Here is a 15,840-nt window from a genome sequence, read left to right on the forward strand (position 1 = left end):
AATCAAAAGTTTTAGAAAGATTTTTTTTTTTTTGATAAATGTAGAAAGATATTTTTGATCTATATTAGATGAAAAGATATTAGAAATTGAAACTGTTAAAATTAAAAAATAAATAAAATTCTTTTTATCTATATTAGGAATAAAAGTTTTAGAAAGCTTGGATTGCCCCATTCTTTTTATGGCAAGCTGTACATCCAATCAAAATTGGAACCCTTCGATCATTCTCAAAAATGTTGAAAAGCTATCTCCAAATCCTCACGCTCTTTTGGGATATGCTAGTGATACAGTACTTGCCTTTTCTTATGGACAAATCAATTAACAATCTTCCTCGATCTACACATGGCATTGTATTAGGAATGGAAACTCTCCTTCTCATCACAAAATTTTCCTATAAAACAATCCTCTCCCATCCCCATTCTACATACTCTCCCATCACCTCCTTTCCGCAATCAATGGCTGCTTTCATTGCTCTCCTTTGCTTCCTTCTCATCCTCAACCAAAGCTCCTCTCTTGTCAATGCCTCTGTTTCGGAGACATGCAAGGCAATAGGTTTCAACTACGACTTCTGTGTTGCAACTCTCAATGCCGATCCCAAAAGTGCCTCAGCTGACACCCAGGGACTTGCTATTATTGCCACCAACATCTCCAAGGCCAATGCTACGAGCACTGAGTCGACAATCTCCATTCTATTGAAGAAAACAAAAGACAATAAAACTAGTGAATGCTTGAATACTTGTTCCAGTATGTATTCTGACTTGATTGATAGGTTGAATGATACCATTACTGCCATCACATCCAAACGCTACTTTGATGCAAAGATTTATCTTAGTGCGGCCGTAGGTGTGGGTGATGATTGTGAGACTCAATTTGCAGAGCTGAAAGTAAAGTCACCATTGACCAAAGAGAATGATGATTCACAAAAGCTCTCTGGTCTTGCTCTGGGCATCACTAGTCTTCTAGGATGATTGATATTCCTTGCTTTTCCAATTTATATGGTCTTCTATGTTTCTTTTTTATCCTTTTTCTTTCCTCCTTTTGTTTTCAAGTCCTTCGAGTGAAATAAAATGCCAAAGAAATAATCAATAAGAATGACAAATTTCATGTGTGAAATTAGGTGTTGTGACATCAGTTAGCTTTTTGTGGTATTATTAGCTTAAGACTGCAGTGATTAAATATTGAAAACAAGCCAAAAAATGATATTTAAATTTTTGATATATTGGTAAATGTTACATCATCTTAGTCCTTATTCTCGTATATTCCATTTTGGTTGGAACAAACAAACATCTTACTTCATTATGTCATTTTCCATCCAAAATCCCATATTTTAGGTTTGCAAAAGTTAGATCATAAGACCTATCAACAATTCATCTTAATTAATAGGATATTTTTTAGTATACACCTTCCTAAATATGTTAAATTACATGAATGCTCTCGTAAAGTTGCTATTCACATATATGCCCCCATTAAACCATCCATTTCTATGTATACTCTTCTTTTTCCTTTTTTCGCACATATACACCCATACCATGTAAGAAATAAATAATTTAAAATTGAAATAACTAAAATATTTTTAATAGTTATAAGTACAAAAAGAAAATTTATAAAAGTATATATGTAAATAATAACTTTGCAACAATATTTATATCATTTCATATATTTAGAAACATATACACTCAAGAAACCCATTTATAATTATGCCAATATAGCGTGTGAAAACTGTTAGATTGTAACAGCATCCCCTGGCAAAATACCCCTATGATAATTTTCAACAGCTGCAAGATTTTGATGATAACCTATCAACAATTCATCTTAATTAATATAGAGAAGAATTGCTATTAGAGAATATTAAAGAAGGTTTTTAGCTAGTACATAGTAGTCATTAGAGAATATCGATTTGTAGTTGATACCATATATCATTGAATATCAGAGATTATTAAAGAAATTTCCAGCCAATATAATATACTAGAGAATATCAGAAAGTATTAGAAAGAGTTTCTGCAATGTGTATCATGTGTTGCTTTTTTTCTTTTTCTGCACTAAAATCTTGAGAGCATGATTTTCTGAACCAGAGCCGGCCCTGGGGCGGGTCAAACTGGGCAACCGCCCCAGGCCCCCGATTTTTTTTTTTTGGGTAAACCAAACATCGTTCTCCCTCTCCCGAGTCCCGGCACCCCAACGGCTCCCAGCAACAGCTTTAAGCTTTTTAGCCCTCAATGTCCTCCGGATCCGACGACCTGTGGCTCCTCTCCCCCGCCTCCTCCTCCGTCTTCGACCTTTTCTTCCTATTCTGCTGTCCATCGATGATTCTTCCTTATTTTGGACACCAAAAATCAGATCAAAATCCATCAAAAAGTCAAGTAAATCTCTTCAATCCTCCTCTTTCAATCTGCTATGAATTTTAAACTTGATTTTTTGCCGATTTATTGTCAGAAAAATTCTTGAAATCTTAGTTCAGCAAGTTTCCCTGTTTTTTCATTTTTTTTATCTTTCCGGCACCGTTAGGCCGCCGTCGGTCACCGGAGCTTGTGGTTGTCGTCGTCCGATCATCGAAGACTGCCACACCACCGGAGAGGAGGATCTCCCTTGTGGGTTGTGGCCTTGCCTCAGGAATAGGGATGAACTGTTCTCTGTTTCGTTAAAAAAAAACAGAGAGAAAGAGTCCCTGTTTTACCGTGGAAAAAGAAAGAAAAAAAAAATTATTCGACCACTGTTGGCTGAATTGGATTTTTTGATGCTTTATATATAAATTTTTTTATTTTTCATTTTAGATCTTTGAATATGTTGTACTCTCAGCTTCTCTTGTTCTCAGCTCATTGAATCTTCCAGATGAACTTTTTCTCCGACCATTCTCTATACACATGTAACAAATTTAAAATTAAAAAAAAATCACTAGAGCCTATGGTTGTCGTCATCTGATCGTCGGGGACTGCTCCTTTAGTTGTGGGCGGTGTTGGCCAGGGAGGAGGATCTCCCTTACGGCCTTATCTCAGGAACGAGGGATGAGTCCTCTATTCTGTTAAAAAAAAAAAAAAGGATCCCCTATTTTACCATAGAAGAAAAAGAAAAAAAAAATGATCCATAATTCACACAATAAAAAAAAAAAAGAAAAAAGATGATCCACACTGTTCCGTTAAAAAAAAGAGAGGATGAGTCCTCTGTTTTACTATGGAAGAAGAAGAAGAAAAAAAAAAGATGGTCCACAGTCCACACAATAAAAAAAAAAAAAAATGGTTCACACAATATAATTACATGGATTTGTTAATTATAATCTAATTGGTTTAGGTATATGAAATTTGGCCCGTCTATGTGAGAGTCTTAATCAATAGGTCAGTATTCTTGCATATGATGGAATATATTTAATTTTGTACACTTAGGACTTGCTTTTTTAAATAAATATAATTATGGTCTTTATATCCATCTTATTTTTTTAGATAGCTTGTGGTTTCACTTCATTTTCTTATTATTTTTACTATATCTTATTCTTAAAATAATTGATTAATTGTCATGTTTTATTTTTCAGGTTTAAATTTTTATTACAATTACAGTAGCTTTTGCTCAAATTTTGTTTCATCAAAAAAGCCTCCAAGCAAGTTCTATTGTTCTATCAAAAAGCTTTAAATCAGGTTCTATTGTTTTAAACTTCAAATTTATTGATTTCTAATTTTAGCTAATATTTATTATTTTATTTATCAAAATGATACCTAAAAAATATCCTTCGGGTCATGAAAAACTTAAGAAAAAAAGAAAACAAGAACAATTGACTCAATCATTAAAAGGAGGTCTTGATAAATTTATTATAAGTAAAAAAAGTGATATAGTTGAGAATTCAAATAATATTGCTAGTGAATTTATCAATAAAAATATAAATGTTACTTGTGAATCAGATAATGATAATAATATTATTAATAATGATAATACTAATAGCACAGATGATCTCATTAGTGGTGATAAAAATTTAATGAATGAAAAATCAAGTGAATCAAATACTTTTGACATTTATGATCCTAGGATATGGGATAGTCTTGATACAAATTTTAAAGATTTATTAATTGAAAATGGTCCCAAAAGAGATATTAATATAAAGTTTTCTCTTGATCAATATAATAGACATTTTTCTTTAACACATTATGATCGAACTTTACCAAATGGAGAGCAACATGACCGAAAATGGTTAGTATATTCAAAAGAGTTAGACAAATTATTTTATTTTTATTGTAAGCTATTTAAATCAAATGATAATAGTAATAGAAGTCAATTAGCAAATGATGGCTTTAGAGATTGGAAACACCTTAGTGAAAGACTTAAAGCTCATGAAACTAGTAATGATCACATTCATAATATGACCACTTGAATTGATTTATAGAATAGATTTTAAAAAAATCAAACAATCGATAAATATATTCAAGAGCAAATTAATAAAAAGAAAGAATATTAGAAAAAAAGTACTATTAAGAATAGTAGCTGCTGTTAAATTTCTTACTCAAAGTTCTCTAGCTTTTCGTGGAACGAATGAAAAAATTTATCAAAATAGTAATGATAATTTTTTACGATTAATTGAAATAATTGCTGTTTTTGATCCAATTATGCAAGAACATCTTAGACGTATTCAAAATAATGAAATTCAATATCATTATCTTAGTCATAAAATTCAAGATGAGTTAGTAATTGCATTAGCATCTAATATAAAAAATTTAATAATTAAAAGAATTAAAGAAGCAAAATATTATTCCATTATACTTGATTGTACTCCAGATGCAAGTCATCAAGAACAAATATTTTTGATCATACGATATGTGAATATTTCAAAAAGACCAATAACAATAGAAGAATACTTTTTAGAATTTTTAAAAGTGGATAATACATTAGGTTTAGGCCTTTTTAATGAATTACAATCTATTATAGAAACTCTTGATTTAAACATTGATGATATAAGAGGACAAGGATACAACAATGGATCTAATATGAAAGGAAAAAATCAGAGAGTACAAAAAAGATTATTAAAAATAAATTCTAGAGCATTTTATACACCATGTGCTTATCATAGTCTTAACTTAACACTTTGTGATGTAGCTTCGTCTTGTAGTAAAGCTAAAACTTTTTTTGGTGTAATACAACATATATATAATGTATTTGGTGGTTCTACAAAGAGATAAAAAATTTTACTTGATAATGTACCTAATTTAACATTAAAGCCATTGTCACAAACACGTTGGAAAAGTTGCATTGAGAGCGTCAAAGCAATAAGATTTCAAACTCCACAAATAAAAGAAGCTTTATATCAATTAGCTTAAATTTGTGAGGATTCAAAAACAAAGAGTAAAACTGAATCTTTAGCAACACATGAGTTTGAAAATTTTAAATTTTTATTAGAAATGATTATTTGGTATGATATACTATTTACTGTTAATTTAGTTAGCAAAAATTTACAATCTAAGGATATGCGTATTGATGTTGCCATTGATCAGTTAAAAGGATTAGTTTCATTTTTTGAAAGATATAGAGAGACTGGCTTTACTTCTACCATGATTTCAGCTAAGAAAATTGCAAATGAGATGAAAATTGATCTTATATTTCGTATAAAACGTCAAGTAAAAAGAAAAAGATAATTTGATGAAAATATTAATGTAGATATTGAACAATCACCAGAAGAATCATTTAGAGTTAATTATTTTTTATATTTAGTAGATCAAGCTATCTTTTCATTGAAACATAGGTTTGAATAATTTCAATTATATGAAAATAATTTTAGATTTTTATTTTATTTCAAAATATTAATTTCATTGGATGAAGAAAGTTTGAAAAAATTTTATCTTAATCTTCAAAATATTTTAACAAATGGTAATCATTATGATCTTGATGGGATTGATTTATTTTCAGAATTAAAAGTTCTCAAAGCAATTATGCCAAAAGAAAAAAAATACTGCTATGGATATACTTAATTATATTAATGAAATAAATTATTATCCAAATACATCAATTGCATATAAAATATTATTGACCATACATGTCACTGTTGCCTCTGCTGAAAGAAGTTTTTCAAAATTAAAATTATTAAAATCATATTTACGATCAACAATGTTATAAGAAAGATTAAATGGTTTAGCTATGCTATCTATTGAAAAATAATTATTATCAAATATTGATTACAAAGAAATTATAAAAAATTTTACATTACAAAATATACGTAGATTAATTTTTCAATAATAATTAATATTTAAAACATATTAATTTTTAATAGAGAAATTTTTTTTTATTTGGCCCCGGGCCTAAAAAATATCAGGACCGGCCCTGTTCTGAACCTTTGTACTCTTGTACACAACACATATTTTACTTAAATCTAATATGGTATTAAAGCCATAACATCCAATGTGCTTTATGTTGCTCCTTGGATTGATTTTGATGATTACAAAGCATTTGAAGGGGTACTAATGATTTTTGCTTGAAAAAAAGACTTATTGTTTTTCAGGGGCAAAATCATAATTTTATCAAAACTCTGATTTGAAAGCATCAAATGATAGAACAAAAGATTTGTGATCCATTGGTGAAAATTTTATTATTTTTGAACTTGTATTTTGAAAGATATGCATGTTTGAAAATCATGAGTCGACCCATGAGTCAACTCATGGCACAATGAGCTGTTTGGCACGCAGATTTTTTGGCTTGGCACAACCTGTGAGTCGACCCCCAAGGCATGAGTCGACCCATGAGTCGACCCCTGCTGTTTTTAGGCCAAAAATCACAGAACCTTGTCTTCTGGTTGTTTTCTGATGTTCTTCCACAGAGGTCGACCCATGAGTCGACCCCCAGGCATGAGTCGACCCATGAGTCGACCCCTGTGATGGGATTATTCCGCAACGGCTAGTTTTTAACCCATTTTAAGTACTTTTAATGCTCATTTAATGTGGTCTAACAGTTCTATTTCAGCTCAGAATATTTTCCACCATTTCTTAAAGCTATAAAAGGGGCAAAAAGGTGTGAATCAAACAAGAGAATCAAGAAGAGAGTTTTTGAAAAAGGGATTTCAAGCAAACTTTTCAGCCCTAAGCAAGAGCTCACTCAAAGCATTCAAGAAACCTTTAATCCAAGCTCACCAACTCCTCAAGTGCACATTCAAGTCACCAACCACCTTGAGGAAATCAAAAAGAGCCTTCTTCTCTTTGAGTAAAGTGTATTTAAAGTCTTATTCGCTCATTAAAGGAGCTTTCTTTATACTTACTTGTGCTATTCATTGTTATACTCGGTTTGAGTTATTATTTTTGTTTTGGAAGGGTTCCAAAATAAGGGAAGGTTGATCCGAACCTTGAATCGGAGTGTATTGGGTTGGCTTGTACCCAAAAAATAAGTGGACTAGCTTGGGATAGCTAGAGTCAAAGTTTTCGACATTTGTATTCGGATTGAATACAAGATTAATGGATTGAAATTCTCAAGTTGGAGCTTGGAGAGTGGATGTAGGTGCAAGATTGGCACCGAACCACTATAAATTCTTTTGTTTGTGGTGTGCCTAATTGCTCTTCTTTAACTCTTCATTATTCTCTTGCATTCTTGCTTTTAGCCATTAGCCTTGAATTAATTTTACTCTCCTTATTTATTTAGCTTTTGTCAAACATTTTTCATAAGTCATAAGTTAAGCTTAAAATTTTTAGAAACCCAATTCACCCCCCCTCTTGGGTTGCATAGCTGGGCAACAAGTGGTATCAGAGTCTGGTGCTCTAACCCTACTTTGATCTAATCAATCAAAGAGCCAAAGATCTATGGCAACTCAAGTCGGTACTTCTCTAGCCGAGGGGTAATCCACTAACCGACCTTCACTTTTCAATGGGTCTAATTACACCTATTGGAAAGCTCGGATGAAAATATTCATTCAAGCACTCGACTATGATATGTGGAGTATCATAGTGAATGGTCCTCACACACCCACTAAAATTATAAATGGTGTGGAATCAGCCAAACCCGAGAAAGAATGGGATGAGGTTGATAAGAAAATGGCCCAATTAAATGCTAAAGCTATGAATGTTCTTTATTGTGCTCTTGATGCTAACGAATTTAATCGCATTTCTACTTGCTCGTCTGCGAAAGAAATATGGGATAGGTTAGAAGTAACCCATGAAGGAACTAATCAAGTAAAGGAGTCCAAAATCAACATGCTTGTGCATAAATATGAATTGTTTAAAATGGAGCATGATGAGTCCATAACTGAAATGTTTACTCTCTTTACTGATATTATAAATAGTTTAAAGAGTCTTGGTAAGTCCTATACTAACAGTGAGCTTGTAAGAAAGATTCTCAGGTCCTTACCAAGAACTTGGGAAGCCAAAGTGACCGCCATCCAAGAAGCCAAGGACTTGAACATTCTACCATTGGAAGAGCTTCTTGGATCATTGATGACTCATGAGCTGAGCATGAGCAACATCAAGAGGAAGAAGTCAAAAAGAAGAGAATAATTGCCCTCAAATCCACAGCTCCACCAGATGAAGAAACTAATGACACTGAAGATGAAGAACAGGATGAAGAGATGGCACTCATTACCCGAAGATTCAAGAAATTTTTGAGAAAAAGAAAATAAGGGATGAGGAAGAGGCCATTCACAAAAGGGGAACAGAGCAAAGAAAAGGAGAAAGACCAACCCCTTATCTGCTACGAATGCAAGAAACCGAGACACTTCAAGTCCGAATGCCCACAACTGAAGAAGGGTCCTAAGAAGTACAAGAAGAAGGCCATGATGGCCACTTGGAGTGCGAGTGATGACTCAAGCTCCGAAGAGGAAAACTCGACTGAACAAGCCAACCTGTGCCTTATGGCACATGAAAATGAGGTAATTTTTGAAACTCCTAGTGACTTTACATTTGAAGAACTGCATGAAGCTTTTTGTGATTTAGTTAATGAATTAAAGAAACTAGGGATGAAGAACAAAGATCTAAAATCGAAAAATCAATCTTTATTGAAACAAAATGAAAGTATTTTAATTGAAAAATCCACCCTGCTTCAAGAAAATCAAAGTTTAAAGAATGAAATTACCAAGCTAAAACCAATAGTAGAAAAATTCATCTTGAGTTCAAATAAACTTAATATGATTCTTGATAATCAAAAAGTCGTGTATGATAAGGCTGGACTTGGCTATAACCCTTTGAAGAAATAAAAGTATCTGAAAAATATCTATGTAAACTCTTCAAATAACAAGTTCTCTAATAGTACTTGCTTCAAATGTGATAGAATAGGACACAAGTCATACACTTGCTTCTCTAACAAATCTGTAAACTCAAATGTAAAAAAAATATGGGTTCCAAAAGGAACCATTATGACTAACCAAAAAGGATCCAAGAAAGCTTGGGTATCTAAAATAAAAACTTGACTTTTACTTGCAGGTGTGTCTAGCATCCCAAGGAGGAAATAAGAAATGGTATCTTGACAGTGGATGCTCGAGATACATGACTGGCGATGAATCCCAATTCATCACATTTGATGCTAAGAATGGAGGGATGGTCACCTTTGGAGACAATGGCAAAGGAAAGATCATCGGTATAGGTAACATTGGTATCACTCCCTCCAAATACATTGAAAATATTTTGTTAGTAGATGGTTTAAAGCATAATTTACTAAGCATTAGTCAATTTTATGATAAAGGATATAAAGTTATTTTTGAATCTTCTGTTTGCATTATAACTAGTCCTATTAATGATGGCATTAAATTTATTTGACATAGACATGGTAATGTTTATATGGTAGATTTAAATGATCTATCCAAAATAAACATGCAATGCCTAGTATCCTTGAATGCTAAAATTAATGAGACTAGTTGGCTTTGGCATCGTAGGCTTGCACATATTAGCATGCATTCACTTTCAAAATTAATTAAGAAAGAATTAGTTCTTGGTTTGCCAAAATTAAATTTTGAAAAAGATAGAATTTGTGATGCATGCCAACTAGGTAAACAAACAAGAGTTTCATTTAAATCCAAAAATATTATTTCAACCTCTAGACCTTTAGAGCTTTTGCATATGGACTTATTTGGACCGACTAGAACTACTAGTCTAGGAGGAAAATGATATGGCTTTGTAATTATAGATGATTACTCTCGTTTTACTTGGATTTTCTTTTTGGCACACAAAGATGAAACTTTTCAAGCTTTCACTAAATTTTATCGAAAAGTTACTAATGAGAAAGGATTTTCAATTCAAAATATTCGAAGTGATCATGGAACTGAATTTGAAAATCAAGACTTTGAAAAATTTTATGATGAAAAAGGAATAGGCCATAATTTTTCTATACCCAGGACACCTCAACAAAATGGGGTAGTAGAAAGGAAAAACAGAACCTTAGAAGAAATGGCCCGTACCATGCTATGTGAAAGCAACCTTCCAAGATATTTTTGGGTGGAAGCAATTAACACTGCATGTTACATCTTAAATCGTGCTTTGATTAGATAATTTTTAAAGAAAACCCCCTATGAGCTTTGGAAAGAAAAAAAACCTAATATTGCATATTTTCATATTTTTGGTTACCGATGTTTTATATTAAATAATGGTAAAGAAAGACTTGAAAAATTTGATGCAAAATCAGATGAAGCAATCTTTCTTGGTTACTCCTCCACTAGTAAAGCTTTTAGAGTTGTTAACAAAAGAACCTTAGTAGTAGAGGAGTCGATACATGTTATCTTTGATGAATCTAACGATCTTCCTTCAAGGAAGAATGAAGGGTTGATGATGCAGATCCTCTTATAGAAGGAATGAAGGAGATCACTCTGAAAGATTCAACAATTCAAGATGATGAGGAACATGAAGACAAACAGGATGAGGGAGGTGAAGAACATCAAGAATAATCTCAAGGTACAAATGACCTACCCAAAGAATGGAGGTATGTTGACAATCACCTTAAGGAGCTAATTATTGGTGATCCTATGCATGGGGTAAAAACTCATTCTTCACTAAAAGATGTATTTAATCATTGTACTTTTGTCTCTCATCTTAAACCAAAAACTATTGAAGAAGCTGAAAATGATTATAATTGAATTAATGCAATGCAAGAGGAACTTAATCAATTTGAAAGAAATAATATATGGACTTTAGTATCAAGACCTAAAAATTATTCAATAATTGACACAAAATGAGTCTTTAGGAACAAATTAGATGAACATGGAAATGTAATAAGAAATAAAGCAAGATTGGCTGCTAAAGGTTATAATCAAGAAGAAGAAATTGATTTTGATGAGACCTTTGCACCTGTTGCTAGATTAGAGGCCATTAGACTTCTACTTGCATATGCTTGCTTTATGAAATTTAAATTATTTCAAATGGATGTCAAAAGTACATTTTTGAATGGATATATTGCTGAAGAAGTCTATGTAGAACAACCCCCAGGTTTTGAAAATCATGCTTTTCCTAATCATGTTTTTAAATTAAATAAAACTCTATATGGTTTGAAACAAGCACCTAGGGCTTGGTATGATAGGCTAAGCAAATTTTTACTAAATAATAGTTTTTTAAGAGGTAATGTAGACACAACCCTCTTCATTAAAAGAAATCAAAATGATATGTTAATTATACAAATATATGTTGATGATATTATTTTTGGGTTTACTAATGAATCTCTTTGTCAAGACTTTGCTAAGCTCATGCAGGGGGAGTTCGAGATGAGCATGATGGGAGAACTTACATTCTTCCTCGAACTCCAAATCAAACAAACAAAGGAAGAAATCTCCATCACCCAAAGCAAGTACACCAAGGAATTACTCAAAAGATTTGGAATGGAGAACTCCAAAGCAATTGGCACACCCATGAGCCCTTCATGTAAGCTTGACAAGGATGAAGAAGGTAAATGTGTAGACTTAAAATATTATAAAGGTATGATTGGCTCTCTATTATATTTGACTGCAAGTAGGCCTGATATCATGTTTAGTGTTTGTCTGTGTGCTAGATTTTAATCTAATTCTAAAGAATCTCACTTGAATGCTGTTAAAAGAATCCTTAGATATTTAAATGGTACTCAAACTCTAGGATTATGGTACTCTAAGAACTCATTAATTGATTTAATAGGATATTCAGATGCTGATTTTGCTGGATGTAGATTAGATACAAAAAGCACTAGTGGAACTTGCCAATTTCTTGGAGTTAAACTAATCTCCTAGTTTAGCAAGAAATAAAATTCGGTAGCACTGTCTACGGCTGAGGTCGAATACATTGCAGCTGGAAGTTGTTGTGTTCAAATCTTGTGGATTAAGCAACAACTCGAAGATTTTGATATCAAACTTAATGAAACACCCATAAGATGTGATAACACTAGTGCCATAAATCTTACTAAAAATCCAATTCAACATTCTAGGTCTAAACATATTGAAATCAGACATCATTTTATAAGAAAACATGTTCAAAATAAAGATATAATTCTTGACTATGTTTGCACTGAAAATCAATTAGCCAATATCTTTACAAAGGCCCTAAGTGAAGATAGATTCTGTGAAATTAGGAGAGATCTAGGAATTCTTGATCCATTTGCTTAAATATCTCTCTAATTCCAAGGAATCAATGTCAAATTTCTTTGAGCTCAATTTTCATCATCTCTCTTGGACCTAAAAGCTCAAGATTATCATTCTCATAACTTTTCATAGAGCAAAAATTCTTCTCCCAGAATTCTGAATTTTTTTGAAATTTATTCATATTTTTCTTGAAATTTTGTGAATCATGAGTCGACCCCCTAGGGTCGACCCAATGGCATACTTGTAATTTTTGGCTAAAACCCCACGGATTCCTCTCTTTTTGGTTAAAACCCCGTTCATGAGCCGACCCTCTCCATCTTCATCTTCCTCCCTCCAAAACCCATAGTCCTCTTCTTCTTTCACTCCAAATCCAAGGTCTAAGCCCAAGATCTTTCTCCCATCACCTCTCCACCTCAAATCGCCCCTTGGGAAAGGAGCTATTCCCATTCTTCTCCCTTGATTGGAGCGGTTGGAGCGTGCCCTAGCTTCCACCATTCTCCTCTAAATCGGAGTTTCTCTCCTCCAAAAATTCCTTTCCATCCCCTAATAACCCTCTATCTCCTCACACATTTGATCTTCCAAGTGTCCTTGCTTGTTCTGGTGGTGAGAATGGCTCCAAAAATGAAACTTCCTCAAAGAAGAAAATCGGTCCGTGAGTTGGAAGAGGGCGTGCGCAAGAAAAGGCAAGCTTCTCAGATCTCTTCTGCTTCCATTCTTACTTCGGCATCTACTCCAGGTTCCGCTCAGTCTCCTCTATGCCCTAGTAAAATTTCTCTATCTGTCAGAAAGGTAGAACCCGGGAAAAATGTTGACTTCAGATTTTTTGAAAATGAGGGGTTCTCCATTGGTTCAAAGATCAAAAACCAAGGTTGGGGATTTTACTGTTCTCTTAAAGAAGTTACATATGTAGATTTGGTTAGAGAGTTTTATCTGAATCTGTGCTATGGGAATGGAACAGTAACATCTACTGTTAAGGGTGTTGATATCTGTTTAGATCCTGTTATTTTGGGAGAGATTCTTCATTTGCCCTGTGAGGGATATTCAAATATGGAACTCCCAGTGAAGGAAGAAGGAATTAATGTAATTTTAGGAGGAACTTACTCGGGAAGCCTAAATAAACTAGAAGCCAAGATCTTGTCCATTGAAATGAGGATTCTACATCAATTGGTAACAAAGCTTTTCTTCCCAAGAAGTGGTAGGCATGACCTCCTTTCAGGCCGAGACATCTGCATCATGTTTCATGTGATTACCCAAAGCCCCCTAAACCTCCCTGCATTAATGATAGAAGCCATGAGGGAAACCTTGATTAGATCCAAGGCACATCTGCCTTTTGGTATGGCCCTCACATTGGTATTCAGAAGGTTTGGAGTTAGTTTTGAGGGGGAGGCATCAGCTAAGCTTTCTCACTCTGACACCATCAACCAACATACTTTGCATCGCATGGGATTTACTAGGACTGATGGTGGTTGGATTAAGGGTGTAGAAGAGAGAGTTGAGGACAGAGCTGAGGATAGAGCTGAGGAAGAAGGTCTTTCATCACCTCTCCATGACATCAGGGCAGCATCTCCAGACATCCAGTTTGTTTCAGATCCAGAGGCTGGCCCTTCAGAGTCCACTAGGAGGCACACCCCAGTCCAGCAGCCAGACAGTAGAGCATTTTCCTCAGAGATCAGATTGGCTGATGACCAGATTGAGATGATCTCACAGCGTGTGGCTTCCTTGCTTTCTCGACAGTGGGGCACTTCAGCTTTTGCTCAGGGATCCACATCATTAGATGCATCTGATCAGACTTTGATCCCCCACATCTCCACTGTATTTCAGATGATCTCAGATCAGTCAGTTCAGATTCAACAGCTCGAGGGTTACATTTTGAGACTGACTGGGAGGGTACTTGACTTGCAGGGGCAAGTGTTAGCTCTGGCCCATCCACAGCCACAGGAGTGCACTACTGAGGTCTCAGACCTATCAATGGAGGCAGCCAGACTTAGAGGAGTATTGGAGAGTGGATTTGATTTTCTGAGGAGAGAGATCAGAGGCTCTAGTGAGCATGCATCCACCCAGTTCACTGCACTGCTTCAGTCTGTTTCGAGAGCTCTGAACCTTCTAGACACCATCAGGCTCTCTCTTGCAGTTTAGTCTATTGCTTCTCAGCCTTCAGGATCATCTCGCCCACCTACTCGTGCCAGCACCTCCACTCGTGGCAGAGGCAGACGGGGTAGAGGATGAGTTCTTGGTCATGATCCATCATCTCCCCACCCTATCTCTGATACATCTGATTCCGATCCATCCAGTCATGAGCTCTACTAGATCCTTGTAGTTAGTCTTGTCTTTTGTCTTTTTCTTGGATCTATCTTTTGGGCCATGTAATGATGTTGACTGATTAACTTTTATATTTTGGTGTTTGTATTGAAACCACTATGTGGTATCAGTCACTTTTTGATTTTATATCTACTCTTTGACTTTTAATGTATGTTCTTTAAATTGAGTTCCTTTCAATTATGTGCGTGCCTAAAATACTATGAATTGCTATTTCATATCTATGATACTCAATGGTATATTTTTTTATGATTGCTGTATTCAGGGGGAGTAAACATTAATGTTAGTAAAATTAATGATTAGTACAAGAAGCTCAAGAAGTAATATTAGTAAAATTATTTCCATCAAAAGAAAGAAAAAGAGAAAATATATTCAAAGAAAAAGAGGAAATGTATTCAAAGAAAAAGGAGGAGTAAACAATCTTTTGTTGATGATGTCAAAAAGGGGGAGAAATGAAAGAATCAAAAGCAAATTGATGAAAGAATCAAAAGCAAATTGATGAAAGAATCAAAAGCAGATTAATAAAAGAAGCAGATTAATAAAAGAATTAAAAGCAAAATGAGTAAATTGTTAAGCAAAAGCAAACAAAAGCAAATGAGCAAATGAGCAAACTTTAAAATTAATTCTTAGACATGCTCTCATACCAAAATTAAATAATCAAATGAGAATGAGCAAATTTTCAAGATGCTAAGCAATTTGAAAAACAAGTAAATGAGCAAATGAGATATTTTCAAATGAATAATTTTCAAAATTCTTAGGCAAATTCTGCTTTGCTCTGATAACAAAAATAAATTTTGCTCTGATATCAAAATCATATAATCAAATGAGCAAAATTTTAATTTATTAAGCAACAGGCAAATTATTTATGCAAATGAGCAACACAAGCAAATGGGCACATGTATAACATGCCAAAAGAATCAATCTTCTTTTCAAGCAAATACACTTATAAGTAATTTTCAAGTTAGTAGTAAATTTTCTAATTATCTTCAAACTACCTATAATGCATTTCATTCCTTTGAAATTCATGCGTATTGTTTCATATATATGCTTTTGTT

The 15,840-nt window shown here is 33.7% G+C and overlaps 1 protein-coding gene across 1 annotated transcript; it reads left to right on the forward strand.

The window, feature by feature from the left end:
* The first annotated feature begins 452 nt into the window (after positions 1-452).
* On the forward strand, positions 453-965 carry LOC105033068 (putative invertase inhibitor). The gene has a single exon (XM_010907719.1). The coding sequence runs from the start codon at positions 453-455 to the stop codon at positions 963-965; it is 513 nt and encodes a 170-aa protein (XP_010906021.1).
* Positions 966-15,840: the final 14,875 nt, after the last annotated feature.

Source organism: Elaeis guineensis, chromosome 7, assembly GCF_000442705.2.
Source record: "Elaeis guineensis isolate ETL-2024a chromosome 7, EG11, whole genome shotgun sequence".
Lineage (NCBI taxonomy): Eukaryota > Viridiplantae > Streptophyta > Magnoliopsida > Arecales > Arecaceae > Elaeis > Elaeis guineensis.